This window comes from Saccopteryx bilineata, chromosome 3, assembly GCF_036850765.1.
Source record: "Saccopteryx bilineata isolate mSacBil1 chromosome 3, mSacBil1_pri_phased_curated, whole genome shotgun sequence".
NCBI lineage: Eukaryota > Metazoa > Chordata > Mammalia > Chiroptera > Emballonuridae > Saccopteryx > Saccopteryx bilineata.
Window position 1 is genome coordinate 124,978,901 of NC_089492.1, and position 23,583 is coordinate 125,002,483.

At 44.3% G+C, this 23,583-nt stretch overlaps 1 protein-coding gene across 1 annotated transcript; it reads left to right on the forward strand.

Annotated features, from left to right (window-relative positions):
- The first annotated feature begins 9,660 nt into the window (after positions 1-9,660).
- On the forward strand, positions 9,661-19,686 carry PROKR1 (prokineticin receptor 1). Its single transcript, XM_066266471.1, has 2 exons — positions 9,661-10,142; positions 18,948-19,686. The coding sequence occupies exons 1-2, from the start codon at positions 9,661-9,663 to the stop codon at positions 19,684-19,686; spliced, it is 1,221 nt and encodes a 406-aa protein (XP_066122568.1).
- Positions 19,687-23,583: the final 3,897 nt, after the last annotated feature.

The window sequence follows — 23,583 nt, forward strand, 5'->3', positions numbered from 1 at the left end:
CAACGTCTGTACTTCAGAACAACTGAGCCATCTGGCCAGGGCCCATTATTCTTCTGAGGTACTAGTTTTTTCCTTATTACAGTGTAACAGGGATTTATACATTACAGATCTTGACCTTTTGTTTGAAGTGTTTGTTATAAATATTGTTCATGCTTTGACATTTATCTTTTAGGTTTGTTTATGATTTTTTGACTTTCAAATGTTTTAAACTTTAATGTAGAAAAAGCTATCCATCTTCTCCTTAGGGATATTTTTTATTGCTTTTGTTTTTCTTCTTTTTTTTTGCTTAGTAAAGCCTTTACTACTCTGAACTCAGATAAATTTTAATCAATGTTTTCTTTCAGTTTTTACTTTTTTGAATTTGACTCTTTAATCCTTCCAAATTGCATTTTAGAATATAATGTGAGATAAAGATCTACATTAATGATTTTCCCAAAATGTTGAATCTCCTATTCATTGTTATTGACTAACTCACCCTTGTCTCAGTTATGAAATTTAAAGCATTATACAAGTAATACAGATTCATTTTAAAAAATTGGAAAATAAAAATAACTGACATGAAGGGAAAAGCACTTATATCTATTTTCTTCCCACTCTGAGTTGAATGTTAGTGATTTGCTTCGTTTCCCAACTTCCTTCTATAGATGTATGCATATATTTCTCCCCTATGTGGAATCATAGTGCAATATGGTTTTGTAACCTGATGTGTTTCCATTCAGTAGTATATCATGACTATCTTTCCGTGTCAGTCAATATACTTTTACAATGCTGTATCCCAATTAAATAAATATACTGTTATGTTTAGAAAAGTGCACATTTTGTACATGTACAGCTGGATGAATTTTTACCAACTGAATACACCCAATGCAACTAGCTACCAGATCAAGTAAAAGAACATTGCTAGCTTCCCAGAAGCCCTCCAAATGGCTCTTTTCAGTCATCTCCCTTCCCATTGTTCTTCTATCCCAATTTGTTTCACAGCTCCATTTCTGATAACTATATAGTAGAGTCCATCACACATAAATGTGTCATACTGTGCTTGTTATGGGTTAAATTATGTCCTTCCAAAAGTTATGGTGAAGTCTAATCCCCCAATATGTTCCGGGGTTACCTTATTTGGAAATAGGGTCTTTGCAGTCTTAATCAAGTTAAGATAGCGACATTAGGATGAGTGCTAATCCATTATGACTAATGTCTTTAAGAGAAAAATGCCTTATGAGGACAGAGACACTCGAGGAGAACACCATGTGATGAGAGAGGCAGGGACATTGTGATACAGCTGCAAGCTAAAGAACAGCAAAGATTGGCTGGCGGCCACCACGAGAGAAGCTAGGAAGAGGCTAGGAAGGATTCTACTGAGAGACTCACAGGTGACTTGGTCCTGCTGACACCTTGATTTCGCTTTAGTCTCCAGAATAATGAAAGAATAAATTTCTGTTGTTTTAAGACATCTAGATTGTGGTACTTTGGTATGGCAGCCCAAGGAAACTAACAGATACCTAACCCAATTCTGATGGGTTTGTGATTTTTCTAATATTTTGTTAATTTTTGTAGTGTTATATAGATATTGCTTTTATTTTTTCCCTTAGAAGACACTGTAAAATGGAGCATATATGTATCAAAGAATAGTATTAGGGAATATTAGTAAGATAATGGCTATGAATCACCAAATCACTACCTTTAAGTGTTGTACTTGATAGAAGTAATATAGGCTGCTTTTTTAAAAATGCATTTTCCAGTAACTGCCAGTTTCACCAGGATTCCTAGCTTCTGGGTACAATAGACCCACATAAAGATCTGACTCTGTCATTATCTGCATAAAGCAGAAACTTCAGCCCTTTATCTCTGAAAGTCTGGGGGTGGTGAAAGTCTTCAGTTATCATTTAAGTTCCCAAATAATCCTCTCACATTCCCCCTCTCCTACCCAACTCCTTAACATATCCTCCAATAAGGACTTTCTGGGGCCTGGCTGTGTTAGTTCCCCTGAGAGTGCACATTGTCAATGGAAAGGACCCATCTCAGCTTCAGAAGCTGAGCTTGCTGCATACCAGGGCATTGTGATACTCCATGTCACCCTCGCTGCATTAGAACCAAACAAGGAGAGAATCCTTTTCTTTCCCACTCTGTACCATGAGCCCCCCAATGGCACCACTGGTGCCCACCTGTCTCCCAGAGTCCCATTGTCTCTAACCCGTCACTTGGGGCTTAGTTAGGAAGACCATAATCTGAGCCAGATACCAGGTGTCAGCTCCATTCCTGTCCTCTCGTCTCCCATCCCTGACCCCCCCATGTAAAATATTCCAGATTGATGAGTCTACTGAGTCATCAAACTTCCTGTCACTTTATGTTCCATAAAGCAGGTAATGATATCTTTGTGAACTTTAATACTTTTAAATTAATAGGTCAAATTTCCTCTTATTGCTCTTCTTCAAAGAAAATTATTATATGCTACTATCTGTTTATTCTTTCTGATAAACATAGGAATTGTTTTGTCAACTACTAAGAATTTGTTAAGGATGCCATTAAACCACTGAAATTAATAATAATAACAACGCTGCTGTCTTTAAAGTATTTGGGCTTCTAGGAATGAAGGCATGAACTATCTGAATCTTCCTTCCCATTTCCTCCAGAGGGATTTGGGGGTGGAGAGGAATGGCAAAGAGCAGTCCAAGGACCTGCTGAGTGGGCTCTGGGAAGCTGGGCCAGCACTGCTGGCTCGACTGCAGGAGTGGTAATTGGAAAAGGAGGCAGAGTGGGTTCTGAGCCAGCTCTGGGTACCTTCCAGGAATCCTTGAGTTTTTTGTGGCACTGGATGAGAGTGTGTGCCAAAACAAATCTGATGAAAGCAGAAAATCTGATGATTTAATACATTCATCAGACAGGAGGACTTGTGGCTGGGCCCTGGAGCCAAGGAGTACAGGAGGGGGGGCAACTTGAGAACAGGTAGGGGTAGGCGTACTGGGTTCGGCTGGCCAGAGATGGAGAGCTGGGCTCAAAGTTAGTAGACTTGGATTCCAATCTGGGCTCTGCAACAGCTCTCTCTGTTTCCTTGAACCAGGGCCCTTCCTTCTTGAGCATCCTTTCATAAGCAAACATAAGACTGCTCACGGAATGATCTTGGAGGCCTCCTTGAGCTGTTTCTATGTGGTATCAGAGGAGTTGCATGGCTGAAAAAAGCCCAAGATGTTAAAACTGCCATGCCTGAACCAAAGGGCATAATTAAAGAATAAAATGATGAGAACCTGAGAATTCAAAGGGCCTTTGGGATGATTCCTGCCAGTGGAATAGGAAAGAAAAACATCCAAGTTAGTCTAAGGGCATTATTTAGGCCTAAGAGACATCTCCGAAGAAAGTGCTTTCCAAGTCAGTTCTTTGATCTTGTTTGGTGAGGGCGCCCGGGATGGCACATTTTCTTAGATAGTGTGGCTTCCTCTTGGCAGCAGACTCTGGTCGTAGGAAAAATTTCCAGGCTGTTAGTGTCCTTGGGGCTACAAGTTTTTTTAAAAATTGCATCATTGGAATTATCAGTTGTTTTTATCCGCTCCCCCTTAAACTCTTTTACTTGCAGATTTTGCTGTAAACCAAAATAGTCCTAGTTTAACTCTGTCACAGAGACGAACTATTCAAACAGGGCCCTGATGGATGTTTGCCTCTCAGATGAAGGGGATCTCTTGAAGCCTTTGGCAGAAACTGACATGTAGGGGCCAAGTCCTTCAAAGCATTCAACAATAGGGCCTGCAGTGCATAGGAACCCACCAGATCAGATCTACATCCAGTATTCCATATCCCCCACACCGATCCTTGGCCAATACATTATCCCAATTATGTCTTTCTGAGTTTAACTCCAGAGGTCTCCCAGGGCTTGTGAAGGTAAAAAGAACTTCTTCATTGTCACTAACCTCACTGTTACCCTCAAGTATGCTTCTTTGCCAGGTCTTTGAAGGGGAAAAAGGAAAATTCTAAGGTCTGCATGGTAGCCAGCCTTCAAGGTGGCCTCCAAGTCAGTCCATAATGATGCCCACCTCTTGGTGTTCACATACTTCTGTTGACTTTTTTTTTTTTTTTTTTCATTTTTCTGAAGCTGGAAACAGGGAGAGACAGACAGACTCCCGCATGCGCCCGACCGGGATCCACCCGGCACGCCCACCAGGGGCGACGCTCTGCCCACCAGGGGGCGATGCTCTGCCCATCCTGGGTGTCGCCATGTTGCGACCAGAGCCACTCTAGCGCCTGGGGCAGAGGCCACAGAGCCATCCCCAGCGCCCGGGCCATCTTTGCTCCAATGGAGCCTTGGCTGCGGGAGGGGAAGAGAGAGACAGAGAGGAAAGCGCGGCGGAGGGGTGGAGAAGCAAATGGGCGCTTCTCCTGTGTGCCCTGGCCGGGAATCGAACCCGGGTCCTCCGCACGCTAGGCCGATGCTCTACCGCTGAGCCAACCGGCCAGGGCTTGTGTTGACTTTTTTTTGTGATGGCTAGCTTGTAATAGAAGCAATGGAGGAAGTTAGCTACCATGTGGTGAGGTCACTCAGGCAGCCTATCTCTACACTGACATGACTAAAGTGTCCAGTACCTGTGGAAAAGCTGGGACTTAATAACAACCTGTGAGTGAGCTTGGAGGTCTCTCCTCGTCCTGCTTCAGCCATCAGATGTGACTGCAGCCCCGGCTAACAGCTTGACTCCAGTGTCAGGACAGACCCCGATCCTGGAACCACCCCGACGCTCAGAAGCTCTGGGAGATGATTCCTGTTTGTTGTTGTAAGGCACCAAGTTTTAGGGGTAATTTGTTATACAGTAACAATAACTAATATAGTCTGTTCTTTGTTTTTTATTTCTGAGTGGAGATATATAGAGTCAGGAAGACATTTGCTATGTGGAATGACAAATCAACATTTGTCTAGCTTGTGCCAGGCTCTGTTCTAAGTCCCTAGATCCCTGAACTAATTTTGATAATAAGAATTGCCCAGGGTGCTGGTTAAACACATAGATTTTTAGGCCCCTTCTCTGGGTTTAGGGTGTGACCTAGGAATTAGTACAGTTAATTAGTACCCCAGGTAATTCTTATCATCAAGTGAGCTTGAGAAATACTGCAGAAGAGGATTCCAAAATGAATAAGACATTCCCTTCCTCAGGCAGCAGGGCAGGATGGAAAACAAAATGGGTGCACATAGGTGCGTTTAAGAAGAGGCGCCATGTGGAAAGGAAAGACATGAAAAGCATTGGGGGAATCAGGGAATACTTCCTGGAAGAAATGACACATGCGCACGGTCTCAAAGGTTGGTTAAGATCTCATGGAGCAAGACATGCAAAGAATCACAGAGTGATAGTAGCAGCTGGTATTTAGCAGATGCCTGCTAAGCACCAGGCATTCTGCCAAACACTTTATCTGCCTTACCTTATTTAATCCTCGTAACAACCTTATGCAGTAGGAGCTTCTGTCATTGGGAATTTACAAATGGAAAAGCCATGCTTTGGTTACCACACCACCCAAGGTTACACAGCTCCTGCATGCAGAGCTGGATAGAAAGGAGGCAGCTGACTCTATATGCCATGCTCTTTACCACTGTAATGTTCCATGTCCTAGGAGCATGAAACTTGGAGATGTAAAAGGGCTGTGACATTTTTGCAAATGACAGAAATTTTGTGTAAATGATAGAAGAGGATATAGACCAAGGGTAGATACTACATGAAGTGTTAGAACCTGGCAGTGACTGAGTGCAAGTCAACTCATTCATTTTGTAAATCAGGAAAGGGTTCTCTAGAAAGGTCCTGTGACTTGCCTAAAGTCACACAGTTTATAGTGGCAAAGCAGACTAAAGGCCCAGATCCCAGGCAGCCCCCTTTCCATGATGGACAATTAGAGGCCAAGCTGAGATTGGCCTTGGATACCTTGCCAAGGAGGTCTGGGCTATTCTAGCTCATTTTAACCATTTTAAGTATACAATTCAATGACATCAGTGCATTTGCAATGTTGTGCAACCATTATCACTATTCATTTCCAGAACTTTTTCACATCCAAAAACAAACTGTATCCATTAAACAATAAGTCCTTATTCTTCCAATCCTGATACACACTATTCTACTTTCTGACTCTGAATTTGCCTGTTCTAGGTACCTCAAACGTGAAGAAGCACATATTTGTCCCTTTGTGTCTGCCTTATTTTACTTAACATGATGTTTTCAAGATTCACTCATATTGTAGCATGCATCAATATTTTACCCCAACATCTCTTTGAGACGCTGCTTTCAATTATTTCTAAATCATACGGTGATTCTACTTTTTATTTTTTTTGAGGCACTTTCCACAGTGGCTCTGACATTTTACATCTCACCAATAGTGTACAAGGCTTTGCATTTCCCCACATTCTCACCAACACTTGTCATTTTTTTTTTAAGGATGAGAAATTATCTAAGGTTTGTATAGCTCACAATTTAAATTTTTCATTCATCAGCTGATGGACATTTTGGTTCTTTACATCTTTTCGCTATTTTGAATAATGTTGGTAAGAACATTGGTGTACAGGTATCTTAGTCCCTGTGTTCAACTTTTTTTTTGGAAGTGGAACTGCTGGATCATAGAGTAATTCCGTATTTAACTTCCTGAGAAATGTATAGACTTTTGAAGGAGATCCGTGCCCCGTAGGTTCGCTCTGGTCATCCCAGCCTTCTTCTGATCAGATTGATATCCCGGGTGGGTGGGGGATCGCCCAGCCTCCTTCCGGCATCCACACTGCCCACTTCCCCCACTTCATTGCCTTGGGAGCAGCAGTTCTTTAAGACTCTTTTACACAGAGTACTTACTAGCAGCTGAAATGAAGCTCATCCTGGTGTCCAGTTGGGCTTGCCCGAGGGAACGAGGTTTGAGTGGGTCCCAGCTTGTCCTGCGCGGACGGTATTACAGGCAGGAGCCGAGGCTCTTCTCGGTTCTTTGAAATCTCACCGGTGCAGTGGGCCGTATCCACCCACGCTGGCGGTGGTGCGGGGGCTAACCAGGTGAGCGCGATGAGAAGTCCCGGGCCCCCGGGCGGGCACAGCCCTGCCAGACGGGCCCCTCTAGCGTGGAATCCGCGCTGATCCCTGATCCGAGCGCGGGCGCCCTCGTTCCACCCCACAGGCGGCGGTTCGGGAGAATGAGTCCGGGGAACGCGCGCCGCCCGCCCGGCCCCGCTCCCTCCGGCGGGTCCTATCCTGGAGCTGCCCGGGAGTGACACTAGGGTCCCCAGTCACGCGCATGCTCGGGTTACTCTTAGGTAACCCCATTTCGAGCCCGGACCCCAAGCACGCCTTTCGGGGCCAGCTGCTGGTGTCCTGGGTGCCCCGGGGCCACCAGCAAGTGCCGGTCCGGGGTGGCCTCGCGGCGGAGCCGCCCTTGCTCAGATCTGCCGAGGCTGCACGAGCGCAATCACGCCGGAGCCGGGAAAGAGCCCTGCAAAGAGGAGGAAAAGAGAAAGGGGACCTGTCCTCTTCCTGCGGGCTTCTGGGAGAAGCGGCTTTTGTCCGGGCCCGGAATAAAGAAACCCGGCCCTGGTCCGCGGGGCGCCGGGATGCTGCAGGTACTGAGCGCGCCCTCCGGGGGGTGCTCCAGGGACCCCGCGCTGCGCCGAGCTCATTTCTTCAGGGCAGCCGGGCTACCCACTCCTGCTCCTAGGTGTAGCCTCTGAAGCTCGAAGCTCGAGGGACAAAGTTGGTAGCAAAGAGGGATTATCAGCGCGGGTGCTGCAAAGTGAGGCTTCCTGGTTCTGAAGGGGGAAGGGTCCTGCCGGCGGGGGTGAGGGAGCCGCACTGAACCCCAAAGTCCCCATTAAACACGGATGGGAATGGGGTTGTTCTTTGAGAGGTGAGAATTAAGGAGACAAGATCGCTGCGCAATTTCCCCCCAAATCCTAAAATCTCTTAACACCCCTGCCCCACCAGAAATTTTTTTTTTTATTACTTTTTGTTTTTAAAATCTGATGTTGAGATTTCTGGGTAAGATGCTTGTAGATTACCCCTCCAGAGGTCGCATGCCTCCAAGACAAGGGTCTGCAAAGAGTATGGAGGTCGCCCCCGGATTGCAGCTGTACCTGTCTGAGCTGCAAGCCTGACCCCTTCTGACCGTTCAGCTCTTGGTTCTGTCCCTCACACCTGGCAGGGGCCAAAGGCAACGTCTGAGGGTCACAACTGAAGGCTCAGAGAAGGGAAAGAATCTTGAGAAAAGTGAGGGCGAAGGGCTGGGCGGAGAGGCAAGAATGGGCCTGAATTACATCGGGAACAGAGGGACTTTAACCCTGGCTCTCCAGAGACAAGCTTCAGATGTTTCACTTTGAGGGACTGGGCAGCGGGCTTTCCCTAGGGTTCTAGGTGTTAGCCTGTGTCTCCTTTTTCCAGGAACCTCAGGTTTCCCACAGTATCTTCTCTCTGTGGTTTTCCTGACATTTCCAGTGCTCTCCAGACTGGAGTGCAGTCCCTCCTCCTACATCCCAGCCAGCTGATCTGTTTTCAGGCCCTGTGGGGGACTGGGAGAGGGCAGGGGACAGGGGGGCCTCTTGGTTTTTGTCCCAGCAGTGCAGTGAACAGCCCCCTCCCCTCTCCACTCCCTACCCTGAGATCCAGCTGCTTTATGTAGTGTGGTGGAGTCCTCTGGGTCGGGATTTTCTTCCCCTCCTTTGAGGAGGCCTGAACACTTGATAGTAGTAATTCCTTGCAGTTCTAGGGTGTAACGTCCTCTCTGTCTCCAGAGAACTCCATGCTTTATAGGCATTATTGATCTCCTGCCTGGAAGATGTTGAAACTCTGAGTGTTTAAGCAATTTACCTCAGGACACACATCCAGCCAAAGAAAGATTTTTGCTCCTGAACCCCCTTCTTAAGCCATTCCATGATTAGACTGTGATGTTAGCCCTGTAGCCTCTGCCCACAGTCAAGCCTTGGTAAATGCTGTGCCTTACTTCTAGGGTCACCGCAGACTTGGACATGGGACCAAGGAGGCCCAGTGAGGAGAAGGAAAGGTGGCTGACAGGTAGGCTCTGTGATTTGAGAGCAGTGTTTTGCTAGAAGGAAGGAGACCGCTCATCGAGAGTAGACAGGGTTGTCTCAACATCCCTCCCTCTTCGATAGTATTCAGAATCATTTCTTTCAAGCGACAGAATGGGATAATTCTATAAGGACAAAGCTCAGGCTGTCAGGACAGGGAATGGAGTTTGGAGCACGCTACTTTCCTTCTCTTTAGCCTCCCCACACTCTCAACTTTGGTCCCTGAGAAAAAGTGCAACATTTCAGAGTCTTCAGTGGAAGGGAAATAAACTGAGTCAGTGCCGGACTGTCTCTACAATCCAACCCTCCCTGAGCCAGTGGGTAGGTGGTTGTTAATAATTTCTTTCCTCCCATTGCTTTCTTTAATTGCACTCTATCACCCTGTGTTCACTCTGAGCAAGTGGCTAATGGGTCTGCTTAGGTTACAGGATGGTTTTAAATTTGGCCAGTTTCATGTACATATGTAGCCAATTGTTTATATATCTTTTAAAGGCTTAGGCTGGAGCTTGGTTATTGTACCCCAATGATGCTGGCAGGGGCATTCTGACTCATTAAAGCAAAGCTGAGTGTCAGCAGTGAGAGGAGACATAAGCTTCCCAGGCATCATCCCAGAGGAATTCCCAGCAGTGTTGCTCAAGGCATCACCTGGCCAAATGGAGATCACCACAGGAGTGATGGATAAGGATGCCACCAACATTTCCACCAGCTTCCTTTATGTGCTTGACTATGGAGCCCAAGCTGCCTCCTTCCCATTCAACCTCAGCTATGGTGACTATTATATGCCCTTGGATGAAGATGAGGATGTTACCAATTCTCGGACTTTCTTTGCTGCCAAGATTGTGATTGGTATGGCCCTGGTGGGCATCATGCTGGTCTGCGGCATTGGCAACTTCATCTTCATTGCTGCCCTGGCCCACTACAAGAAGCTACGCAACCTCACCAACTTACTCATCACCAACCTGGCCATCTCTGATTTCCTGGTGGCCATTGTCTGCTGCCCCTTTGAGATGGACTACTATGTGGTTCGCCAGCTCTCCTGGGAACATGGCCACATCCTGTGCACCTCTGTCAACTACCTGCGTACTCTTTCTCTCTATGTCTCCACCAATGCTCTGCTGGCTATTGCCATTGACAGGTGAGTGAAGGGGCAATGGGGACAACAAAGGAAGGGGCATTGGAATTGTTAATTGCAGTTGTGGTTGATGAGAGATATCTGTATTTGCCAGAGATCTGGATATATAATGGCTCAAAAGTTGGTCCCATTGTTTCTTGGCCTTTTAGCTAAGATCAAGTTTAGTATCAAAAGTTAACCCATTGGCCCTGGCCGGTTGGCTCAGTGGTAGAGCGTCAGCCTGGCGTGCAGGAGTCTCAGGTTCGATTTCCGGCCAGGGCACACAGGAGAAGCGTCCATCTGCTTCTCCACCCCTCCCCCTCTCCTTCCTCTCTGTCTCTCTCTTCCTCTCCCACAGCCAAGGCTCCATTGGAGCAAAGATGGCCCAGGCGCTGAGGATGGCTCTGTGGCCTCTGCCTCAGGCGCTAGAATGGCTCTGGATGCAACAGAGTGACTCCCCAGAGGGGCAGAGCATCATCCCCTGGTGGGCATGCCGGGTGGACCCTGGTCGGGAGCATGCGGGAGTCTGTCTGACTGCCTCCCTGTTTCCAGCTTCGGAAAAATGCAAAAAAAAAAAAAAAGTTAACCCATTGACTGGACAGTGCGAAGAGTTGTGGGCAGGCAGGAGGCATCAGAGCCACCTTGAGTTGGACAGTGGAAAGGCTATGGACATGCTTCTAGATGTATCATTCAGGTCTAGGGATAAACAGGTAAGATGAGGTGTGGGGAGACAAGATTAAGTGATAGCATGTACTTTTTGAGTCAACTTGGATATCTTGATGGAGGTTTCTGTCTTATTAAGACATCATCTACTAAAACATGACACCCCCCCTCCACCAGCACCAGTTGATTTTAAAATAAGATTGAGGGATTTGTATTGAAAAAAAAACACACACAAAAAATGAGACAAAAGGGAACATATGCTTATTTACTCTTTTTAGCTGTTTCATTGGTCAGTTTGCCCCTTTTCATAAACCTGTTTCTAGTGATGGTAGGTAAAATCAATAGAGAGCAGCCTATGCAGATCTTTTGATGTTATTTATTTATTTTTTAGGTGTAATGGTAAGATTTATTGGAGCTGGAGCAATGTTTAGTTTTTTTTTTTTTTGTTTTGTTTTTTTTCATTTTTCTGAAGCTGGAAACAGGGAGAGACAGTCAGACAGACTCCCGCATGCGCCCGACCGGGATCCACCCGGCACGCCCACCAGGGGCGACGCTCTGCCCACCAGGGGGCGATGCTCTGCCCATCCTGGGCGTCGCCATGTTGCGACCAGAGCCACTCTAGCGCCTGGGGCAGAGGCCACAGAGCCATCCCCAGCGCCCGGGCCATCTTTGCTCCAATGGAGCCTTGGCTGCGGGAGGGGAAGAGAGAGACAGAGAGGGAAAGCGCGGTGGAGGGGTGGAGAAGCAAATGGGCGCTTCTCCTGTGTGCCCTGGCCGGGAATCGAACCCGGGTCCTCCGCACGCTAGGCCGACGCTCTACCGCTGAGCCAACTGGCCAGGGCGCAATGTTTAGTTTTTTAATTTAGTATAATCACCTGTGCTAATGGCCAGGGTGGTTTCTGGTTCCCTTGGGACAATCTTTGCAAGCTCTTCTGCCAAAGTTGGACTCTCAGTACAAAACACCTGGTTTCAGTGTAGAGACAGTTACCTTGAGGGTCAATTCAGGCCTTTGTGTACTTGGGTCTGAACAGCCAGCTCTCTCCCTTAACTCAGAAGACCTGAAGCACAGATGTTCTTTCTGTTCCATGGCCACAGGGCTCTGGGGGAGTTCAGCTTGCCCCTCAAAGTCAGTTGGAACACCTGAGGACAATGTTCTGAGAAGCAAGTAGAGCCCATTTTCTGGAGCCATTCTCAGGACAACCAGGGATACAATAACCTGAGGAAAGGGGGTTGAAGAACCAGACTTCACAACCACTGAGAAGTGGGTAAGAGGTTGGCTTCCTTTCTCCAAGGAAGGATGATGTCAGGGAGTTAGCCTAAACAGCCTTTAATCTGTCACCCATAGAAGGTGCTTAGAGGTGTCATCCCTGCAGAGGGCTACTTCTCCTTGGCCAAAGTCTTCTACGTGAGTCAAAGAGGGCCCCAGCATTTTGTTCATCTAGGCATGGACCCTGAGTGGACCTACAGAAGGAGCAGGAAGGGACAGTCAAGCTGGGAATCTGCCCCAAAGTCCATTTCACAGATGTCAAAGAAGAGCTCCAGGAACCTTATCTTTGAACTTTTCTGCTGGTAGAAGCTGCCACCATCTCTTTTAGCACTTTAACAGGACAAAGCATACAGGGTCATTTCCTGAAGTTTCATTCTAGCAAGACATCTTTTCAGAAGGTGTGTTCTCAGCCACTAGCAGTGGGGTAGGTAGGTGCCTGCTGTGGGTGGGGCCCTGCTGTTTGGGTGGGGCCCTTTTCACTATGTGGGACCCATTTGGCTTCAAGGGGAGGAAATCCAGGATAAGTTAATGGACACTGAACATGTAAGAGGAGAGATTTCTGTCGATCTACTGAACTCCTGCAAGCCCTATCTTACTTTCACACCAAACCGCTTGTCTGCAATATTGCAGGCATTTCTCTTCTAGTGTGAATTCATATAATGCAATTTAGATACAAAAAGAAAGATTAATTGGGTAATCTGCACTGCATCCTGGAGATTGCTAGTGTTTAGAGTGGGGTTGTCAGTGGAAACTTGCACCTAGACATTGGAGGAAAGCATGTCGCCTGCACAGGGCCATCCAACAGCCTTGGCCAACTAACTGGCTGCTTCAGTGTACTAACTTCCTTTATGGATGTTTACTACAAACTTTTTATTTTTGTGTGTTTTTACTGTCTAATTTCAATTTTGTGGTCTTGGACCTCACTGATTATTGTTTGGCTTCATGTGTTGTTCGGTATTTGATCAGTGATTTTCAGGTTTGCTTTGTTTAGTTTTGGGCAACTAATTTTTATCTTGATATAACAAGATATGCCTACAGTTTTTAAAATGAAATTTCTTTAGGAAAATAATGTTAGCAGTTATTCTGCCCAGGTTTAAATTCCTGCTGTACCACCTTTTAGTTATAGGACCTTAGTTATTTGACCTTACTCTCCCTCAGTTTTCTCGTGTATAAAATAGGAATAATAAGAAAACCTTATGTATTAGGTTGCTTTGAGGATTAAATTAAATAATACATGTAATTGTTTGAACAATGTTTAAAACGGAGTAAACAGTAAACACTGGATATTATAATTCATGAATTAGGCCCTGGCCTATGGCTTGGTGGATAAAGCGTGGGCCCAGCGTGGGGACATCTCAGGTTCAAATCTCGGTCAGAGCACACAGGAGAGGCAACCATTTGCTTGTCTCCCTCTCCCTCTCCTCTTTCTCTCCTTCTTTCCCTCCCACAGCTAGTGGCTTTTTGATTTGAGCATGGCCCTGGGCACTGAGGATGGCTTGGTTGTTACAAACATGCCAGCCTCAGGTGCTAAAAATAGCTCGGTACTCGAACACTGGCCTCAGACAGTGGTTGCAGGGTGGATCTCGGTTGGGCTGTATGTGGGAGTCTGCCTCGCTATCACTGTTCCTCTCACCTAAAATTAAATAAATAAATAAAATAATTCTTGAATTAACCCTGAAAAAATAACAACTAAAAAAAAATACTAGATAAACAAATGAATATTTTTTATCAGCTAATCTCTTTGTTTTCAATTGAAATGATTGCTTTAATGATGCAATTTAAAAAACAATACTGCAAAGTTTCTGAGAAATGCAGTTATCAAGATATAACAGAATAGAACTATTATTCTTCTACCTCCCTGGACTTGTTTCTATTATTGGTTCTGTGGTTCTCCCAGGTACCTAAGCCAGCAGGTCTTCTCTGTCTTGGCTGCTTTCTCCCTTTCTCCAGCATTAAATCCATTTCCAGGTCCTGCCAATACTCATGACTCCCTCCTACCTATTCACTCAGGCCTGGACCATCACAATCTCCTTCTGGCCTCTGTGCTTCTTGGCTCTGCGCTCTGCTAACCCTACTCTCCTGATCATCTACCCTAAACATTCATTCATTCATTCATGTAAACAATGCACTTTTGTAAAACGACTACATGTGACAGTTACTATTTTAAGCATTGGGGCTATGATGGTAAGAGAAAAAGTTTGTTGCCCTCATGGAACTTATATCCATGGGATGGAGAGAGCTAACAGTTAGGCCAACAAACAAGAAAGGTAATTTTAGAGCATGAGAAATACTCTGAACAAAAGCAAGCAGACAAGAACAAACACACAAACACATTGAGAGTGACCGAGGGTGGGAGCCACTAGGTGTGGAGTCAGGCAGGAAAAGTGTCTACGAGGAGAAGACATTTGAACTCACCTCTGAATAATGGAAAGGGAAAAAAAAGAAAGCCAGCCTTGTGAAGATTGGAAAAAAGTATTCCAGATAAATGGAATTATAAGTGCAAAGGTCCAGAGACTGGAACAAACCTGATAGGTTCTGGAAACCAAGAGAAGGTCCCTGTGGCCTGAAGGAAGAAAGCAAGACCCTGGCCAAATTAATCTTCTGTCTTGTATGGCTCCCCTGCTCTGGTTCTGAAGCCCTCTAATAACTCCACCGTCAAATATGCCTCAAAGCCCTTCCCTGGCTCTTGCAACCTTTCATTACTGAGCCCCAGGCTGTCTCCCAGTCTCATGTTGGGTAAACATATTTATGTCCTGTTTTCCTAAAAAAAGGTTACAATCTTTTTGAAAAGTCACCATTGCTCCATGCCATTAAGTTTTTACTAAAATCCTAGGTGCCTGGAATTCACAGACAGCAAAAGTTTATAAAAGAAGTGAGAGATCCCTGCTTTCGGGAGCTTACCACCTAGAGTGGGGTGGGTACGTGGGGAGTGAGCTAACAATTATGAAACAGTTAAAGGATAAACAAAGGATAAATCTTATATAAATTTCAGATAAAGGTGAGGTCATCATGTACCTGAGTAGTCAAAGGAGGCTTCATGGAGGAGGGGGGCTTTTTAAACTGGTTTTCAATAGTGATCAGCAAAGTAGAGGAAAGGTCTTCCAAGAGGAACAGTGTTTGCAACAGCCTAGAAGTGGGATGCTTGAGGTCTGAGATCCTTTGTGGTGGTATGTGGGACACAGGTGAGGAACATATGGAAAACAGAGATCAGAAAGGATAAGGTCATATTTCAGAAGATCTCAAACTCTGGGCACAGAAAGTCTGACCTAATGCCAGCAAGAAACTGGAAAATATCACCAGAGGACCCTAACCCACCAGATCTTGGTTTCCTCTTTGATGTGGAGACACCACTGGCCTTGAGGTGTACCCCTCGGATTCCAGAGTGCCTGGGACACTGGGGGACCCTCCCTCTTACCCCTAATCCAGCGCAAACTGGTCATTCTGTTTTCCCATTGGCAACTCTTCTTTTCTGTTTGAATGAGGCCAACTAAGGCACGAGTAATCACACTCAGTCCTGAGTAGCCCAAATGCTCCCCTGTGTGCTTATTGGTTGGAGCTAGCTGGCCCACAGAGTCATATAATCCCTGCTCCTCCAATGACTGGCCTGGTAACTGCTGGAACCTCCACTTCCATGGTTTGGTCTAAGGCTGGGTCCTGGAGACAGGGAGCCCAAATATCCTATTTTTTTTAAGTGAGAGGAAGAGAGATACAGAAACAGACTCCCACATGCACCCCAACCAGAATCCACCCAGCAACCACCATTTGGGCCAAACTATCCTCAGTGCCTGAGGCTGACACTGGGACCAACTGAGAATCCTCAGTGCCCGGGGCCAACACTTGAACCAATAGAGCCAGTGGCTATGAGAGGGAAAGAGAGAGAAAGAAGGGGTAGAGGGAGGGGAAGAGAAGCATATGATCACTTCTCGTGTGTGCCCAGACTGGGGATTGAACCTGGGATGTCTGCATGCCGGACTAATGAGCCAGGGTTTCAAATATTTTGCTTAATTACCCAGTCCACTATCATCACACAATTACTGCCTGTAAATTTCTTTGTCTTACAGCCTTCATTCTTTGTTCTCTGGGAAATATTGGCTCTAAATGGATCTGGCTCTGGGCCATTACAGTGGTAGACACACAGAGCAAGCCAAGGGCACACTCATACACAGAGAAAAGTAGCTGCCAATTGCTTCACTCCTTGGAACATCAATAGGTAGAAACCAACTGTGATGGAGAGAAAAGAAAAGGACTTTCAGGTTGCAAGGAGAGTAGGTGGAAGCGGTATTGCTTGTTCTGGTTTAAAAGAGATGGGACAAATGGCATGCTTGAGAGCCAACTGTATTTGGAGCAAGATATGGATGGGTCTGCATCATGGTTCTGTCAATTTCCAGCTGTGTAGCTTTTGGCAGGTTATTTAGCCTCTCCAAACTTCAGTCAGCTCATCTGTAAAATGGGTACCTTTATTCTCTCTCTTACCTACTCTAATGGGAAAGTGGACTTGAAAATGTTCTGTAAATTGTAAGCTGCTTTACAAACATAAGCAGTATTACTAATACTAGAGTTCTGAATTTTGATCCTAGCATAGCCAAGGCTGGTGGCAAACCTTAAAACAATTTCTGCAATTTGTTTACCGGTAAATTTATTTGGAAGGCCTCTTGCACAGTTCCTGGTGCTAACCCTAGGAATGGTGTTTGAGTGATAATCAGAGAAAGCCAGGATGAAATAATTATCTGATGGTTAGTCACAGATTAAACTGAAGTTTAGTTTTGATATGAAAATAAATAGAATCAATTAAATTGATCCAATAAAATGGAAAATAGTAGAGAATTTTTAAATGAACTGTTTGTCAAACACAGGTGAAGGAAAATTGCTTTGTATACAGAGTACCTCTGAAAAAAATACATTTAGGATGCTAACAGTTTCTTGTGTATTGATAGCCTATTGTTGTTTATGTGCAGTGTCTGATTGGAGCAGCACAGTATCTCAGTGAGCTTGATGAGGCAGATTATATTTCCATGTTACAGATGAGGAAATTGAGCACACAGGGCTAAGAAAAATTGCTCAAATTCATATAACAAGTTTGTGTCAAAGCTAGGATTAGATTCTTGGTCTTCTGATTCCTAGGTCAGCATTTTCTCTTCTTCATTGATAAAACACTTTGACTTTGAATGATTATAAAGACTTAGGAAGTTTTACTATTGGGAAAAGAAGGAATAGAATTATATAGTGAAAATTCATATACTAAACATATGAACATAGAAATGTTCTTTGACAAAGTAGTCAACAGGTCATGGTGGGGTAGATAAGAGGAGAAAGCTAATGAGAGCAAAAACACTAAAAAGTCTTAGTTTTCACTATGAGTCAGAGCAAGGATGCTGACTCATTGTAGCAAGCGCAACATGGTTTTTATGAAGCACACATACATGTGCACTGAGAGAAGTACTGCCAACACCCTGCAGACACCGCCAGTCTACCCTTCAGCACTTGGAGATTGGTGAGCGTGCCAAGAATTGTTGCTGGTGGCGGTGTGTGTCAAGCACATAGCTGGGTGTTCAGAGGGTAGACCTAACCTATCTAACTTCATCAAATACCTGGGAGCTTTAAGACAGCAGGAGTCTCACTCCAGTTAACTCTCCAAATGACGATCAGTTGGAGCTGGCTGCTTGGTTTAGGAGGTGGAGGGAGGGAAAGAAACAGCAGAAATATAATCAGAAGAAAAAAAAATAAGAATGAACCTCCTCTTCCAATCAAAAACTCAAGAAGGATGACCTCAAAGGGATTGGTTTCAAAGGAAACAGAATTGGTTTGGCTTCCCTTTATATACCCTTTGTCACATTGCTTTTGGCTCTACCTGGAACAAGCTGTGAGCACCTGAGAATGTATGTATTTCCAATGTTGATTAGTCATTCCCTCCCACTTCACTTCCTAACTTTCTCCTTCTCCAACCTCCACCCTCTGCCAGACCAGAAAGTCTTCCAGGAAATCAAGGCTCTATGCATAAGTATGTGTACTCTCTCTGACAAGGAGGCTTTCATACCGCACAAATGACTCACATGCCCTAGAAAGTGCTCTCTCTTTGCTTCTGGACCCTGTGGTAACAGCATTGCATGTGTTTGGGAGAGAACAAAAGAGGTATCTTTTACTGTCTGGTGCTTTGTGGTAAAAAACAAACAAACATGCATTCAAGTATATTCTCAATTGATTTTCACATCAACCGGTGAGATAGGGTTAAATTCTAAAAACTTTTTATCAAGGGTCCTCTGGTATATGACCTTTGAGAATGTCACTCATCTCTCACCGGCCTCTATTTTTCCACTTGGAAAGTAAAATAAATGATTAAATGCTTTTCTTCCTCCTTTGCATGCACAGTAATGTTTTTTAAAAAAATGTGGAATGAAGACAAAACTTTACTCACTGCTTCCACTGGATAAGGCAAATTCTCCCTCTAAGTCTTTGAATTGTCAAGCCCTTTTAGCTCTAAACTGTGGAGTATTAGGGATGGATGGTCCTGAAAACATAAAGGACCTGGGAATAATGCCAGGCTAGAAACTGATGAGAGCCATTTTATATTTAATAATAATAATAATTATTATTATTATTTATTGAGAACATACTATTTATGGAATCTATGCCAGGAATCGTGTATACTTTAGCACAGTTAATCCTTAAAAACAACAAAAACTCCTGCAGATAAGAAAACTGAGATTCAGAGAGATTAAACAAAACTTGCTTGAAGTTGCAACAGCTAGTAAAGAGTAGAACTGGGATTCAGTTTGAAGACTGCCTTTCTCAAAAGCTCATATACCATTGTTTTTCTTCCACACACCCCATTTGGTTATAAAAATGTCACCATCCAGCACTTCCTTGTCACAGTGGTTGACCCATTTGTGTTCTTGTCTTAGATATCTAGTTATTGTCCACCCGCTGAGACCCCGGATGAAGTATCAAACAGCCACTGGCTTGATTACCTTGGTGTGGGTGGTATCCATCCTCATCGCCATCCCTTCAGCCTACTTCACAACCGAAACGGTGCTCCTTATTGTCAAGAACCAGGAGAAGATCTTCTGCGGCCAGATCTGGCCGGTGGACCAGCAGATCTACTACAAATCCTACTTCCTCTTCATCTTCTGCATCGAGTTCGTGGGCCCCGTGGTCACCATGACGCTGTGCTATGCGAGGATCTCGCGGGAACTCTGGTTCAAGGCGGTCCCTGGTTTCCAGACCGAACAGATCCGGAAGCGGCTGCGCTGCCGCCGGAGGACGGTCCTGGTCCTCATGTGCGTCCTTATGGCCTACGTGCTGTGTTGGGCGCCCTTCTACGGTTTCACTATTGTGCGTGACTTCTTCCCCACTGTGTTCGTGAAGGAGAAGCACTACCTCACGGCTTTCTACATCGTGGAGTGCATTGCCATGAGCAACAGCATGATCAACACCCTGTGCTTCGTGACTGTCAAGAACAACACCATTAAGTGCTTCAAGATGATCATGCTGCTCCACTGGAAGTCTTCTTATAATGGGAGTAAGTCCAGCGCCGACCTTGATCTCAAAACCACGGGGGTGCCTGCCACAGAAGAGGTGGACTGCATCAGAAAAAATTACCCGGTGGACCATTCAGTTTCAACAGGACCTTTGGGATATTGAGCAGTGTATTTAGATACACACTATCAAACAAGAACTCTTAGTTCCCCCAGGGGGTGGAGTAAATGAACAACTATATCAACATTGTGTTCAATAAGCTCAGATTTTCTAACACTGATGTGACTAGACACCATCACCAGTGACTGATGTTCACTGAGTGTTTAATTTGTACAAAGAATAGGCACTGGTGAAACCTATACATGTTAATGGCATTTAATGGGCAAAAAGAAATAGGAATTAACCAAGAAAAATGTTGGGACATAGACAACCTGAAATAAGGAGATTCCAGAAGGGAACCTGAATAGGCATCTAGACTGTGGTTCATGTGTTTGTAGGGTGAGGGTCTCTCTGGACAATCTCAGCTACTCATCAGACACTGATGTAGCCCATCTTTAGGATTGTCTTGGGCTTGAGTTCACTCCTAACGCTTGTGGGTTGGAGAAAGAATCAAAACAGCCTCCCAGTTTTCTTCAACCATTCTCTTCTCATTCCTGGTCTGACTCTCACTGTGAAGAGCCTTATATGCATGCACATGGACACCTCAGTATGCATAGCCAAGTTCTGTCCAAACCTTCTTCTACTATATTGTCCTATGGCCACCCCTCTGGTCTAGGGCTGTACCTATGTGTGGTAAAGCTCATTGTTAAGAGAATGGACCTGGGGAAGAAACCAAAAAGACCCTGGAAACCATTTGGATATGGAATTATGGGATTCTGGGTGCCTGAGCAAGTCAGGCGTGGAAAGTCTGGGCTTAGGATGGGTATGCCCCCTTGGCTCAATGAACTTCTCACCCTTAGTGGGAAGGATACAAGCAGAGGACCTCTGAAGGGAAGGGACTCAGGTTCTCTGGGTCTGAGGGTGATACTACTTCCACCTCTCAGTCTGACTTGGACCAGTTAGGCTTCTTCATAAATAAGCCATTTTTCAAGTCCCACCAGCTTTTATCCTTTATTGGTATGATTTAAGAACAAGATGTCTTTGTCACTGGTGCCTGAATCCCATCATAGTCATTATTCCTTTGGATTAAAACTTGATTCTCTTTTAAAATGGAGGTCATTTTGGAAGGCATAACCCATCAAATTTCTACTCCTCAGTATAAATGACATCATGCAATCCAGTGGCAGGTGATGAAGGTCAGTGCTAGAGCCCTGGGCACCCAAGAAAGAAAGGGTCATACAAATGGGGCAGGGATGCTAACAATGAGATTCAGTGACTCTACAGGCTTATTCGATTTCCATTAAGAAGATGAGCTTAGGGTTTTTGAAACTTCCATATCAAAGTGTCTTTGTGATTCTGGAAGTATTGGCCATATTTCTTTGCCTGCTCCCAGCCAGCATGAATCTGGGCAATGTGATATTTGTTTCTCAATCTGCTTTTGTTCCCATGAACATGTACAGCTATAGAATTGACCTGTCCTTTTCTTCTTAAATAATTCTAGAGAAACAAATTTTTTTATGTTATTTAACTGAAACCTGGATGATGTTTCCCCCTCCAAATATAGTCAACTCTTTATTTTTGGTAGCAAGGTTTATTTTTATTTTATTTATTTATTTTTTTGTATTTTTCTGAAGCCAGAAATGGGGAGGCAGTCAGACAGACTCCCGCATGTGCCCAGCCGGGATCCACCTGGCACGCCCACCAGGGGGCGATGCTCTGCCCATCTGGGGCGTCGCTCTGTTGCAACCAGAGCCATTCTAGCACCTGAGGCAAAGGCCACAGAGCCATCCTCAGCGCCCGGGCCAACTTTGCTCCAATGGAGCCTTGGCTGTGGGAGGGGAAAAGAGAGACTGAGAAGAAGGAGAGGGGGAGGGGTGGAGAAGCAGATGGGTGCTTCTCCTGTGTGCCCTGGCTGGGAATTGAACCCGGGACTCCTGCACGCCAGGCCAATGCTCTACCACTGAGCCAACTGGCCAGGGCCCCACAAGGTTTATTTTTTAAAGTTATTTTATTTCCCTAGAAGATATATTTCAAAAATCTTTTATTTTTCCACTTTTTATCCAGCAGATTTACCCTACAGTTCAATCAGAACACTCTTAGAGAAGAAAAAAACTAATTAAAATATTAGCCTAAATCCAACATGCCGTGGAAGGCAGTTCTTCTTATAAAATCATATATTGCATTATTAATCAGGAATGTTAATTTTTAGACTAAAATTGATAAATTGATATGATTTGTTGTCACTGTGTTCACCTTTTCCATTAGGAATGCTAAACAACAGTTGACTATGTTAAATGGGAGCTTTTTAGATGTGACAACCAAACCTCTTTTGGCTTTTCAGCCTAAAATGTATCAAATTTTCACTTGTTTATCTGTATTATTTCTAGATATTGTGTCTGCTCGTGATTCTACAGTGAATGAAATTATTGTGTAGTTATCAAGTGAAATAAAAAGTCATACTACGTAATCATTCAACACAGTGTTTCTGTAATTGCCACCCCCATCGTTTTCCTAGTTATAGTGTGAATTTTTTGAGTGAACACTAGGTGACCAACTTTTTTACAATGGAAAGGAAGACAAAAATCAATTGAAGAAAACAATATCGTAAATAAAGAAACATTTTATTCATTGCAACAGTAACACACTATAATATGATAAATGCTTAATATTTATAAAAACATTTGTAATATTTTTATTGTAATTGTGCTTACATGCCTATTAATTTTTAATAATAATTGTAAGAAAAAAGTACCCATTTAGATACAAATACATCACATCATAAGCAATGGATCGACTCTGCATCGATCAAATACGGACATTTACAGATTAGTCTTCCAATATCAAAAAGGAGGACATGTAGGAGGACACTTTTCGAGGGAGAACGGAACTTACGAAAGAAGGACTGTCCTCCCTAAAGGAGGACGACGGGTCATCTTATGAACACTGAATAAATGCTGATTTCCTTGATCAAATTATGAGAACAGTGCTAACTCACGCTCATATGACCTACAAACTTCTCCTCTCCATCTTAAAGAGGTTTATTGATTTATATCTCTTCCTATAAGTCTATTAGCGGTAAAATCATTAGTAATTTTTAGTGTCTGAGTATCAAGACTGGAAATCTGGGGACCTGTTTGTGCCTGTTACATAAGCTAAGGTTAAGGTTAAAACTTTGAACAGGCTTAATGTCTGTACATGCAGAGTAAACCAGGAGATAAAACTATGACACCATGCCTTGTTAGATGAGTGTCTGATTGATGGAACTGAGCAGTAGCCTGCCTAGTTGATGGTGTCTCCGAAAACTGGTAGTAAGCCCAACAAGGTGACACTGTACTCTTTTTTTTTCTTCTTCTGTTTTCTACATGCTTTCATTGTGCAGAGAGAATGCAAATTGTCATAGAAAGAAGGATGAAGATGTGATTTTGTAAAGTCAAACCATTTCCTTAACTAAGATAGAAGAGAGAAGCAGATTTATAACAAAGCTTTTAGAAATTTTGCCAGATGGGTACACAGTTAAAAATAATTTCTTAAAGACACGAATGCATGGCAATGTGACAGTCATTACAGCAAGTGCTCAAGTGTGAAGCAAGTTTCACGATCATTTTGGAAAAGAATGCTAAAAAATTTGTGAGATGGCTAGATAAATATGAGCCTTGTTCCTTAAAAAATATGATGAATTTTGGAATGTGTCCACAAAGAATGATTCAATTCTCTTTCCTAGGGTGTAAGTGAGAATATCAAATTTAAGTTATTTATTTTATGATGATGGAACTGAAGCCAAGAATGGGGAAGAGATGTTCAAGGTCGCACATCTAGCCGCTGTGAGAGCCAGGATTAGACACCCCCAGCCGGACTCCCGAAGCTCAGCTCAGAGTTCTTCCACTGCGGCACTTGTGGGTGCAGGGAGCATCGCTCTTGAGAAAGGAGGGCTCCTTTCCAAGAATCCTTGAGATGACTATTCAA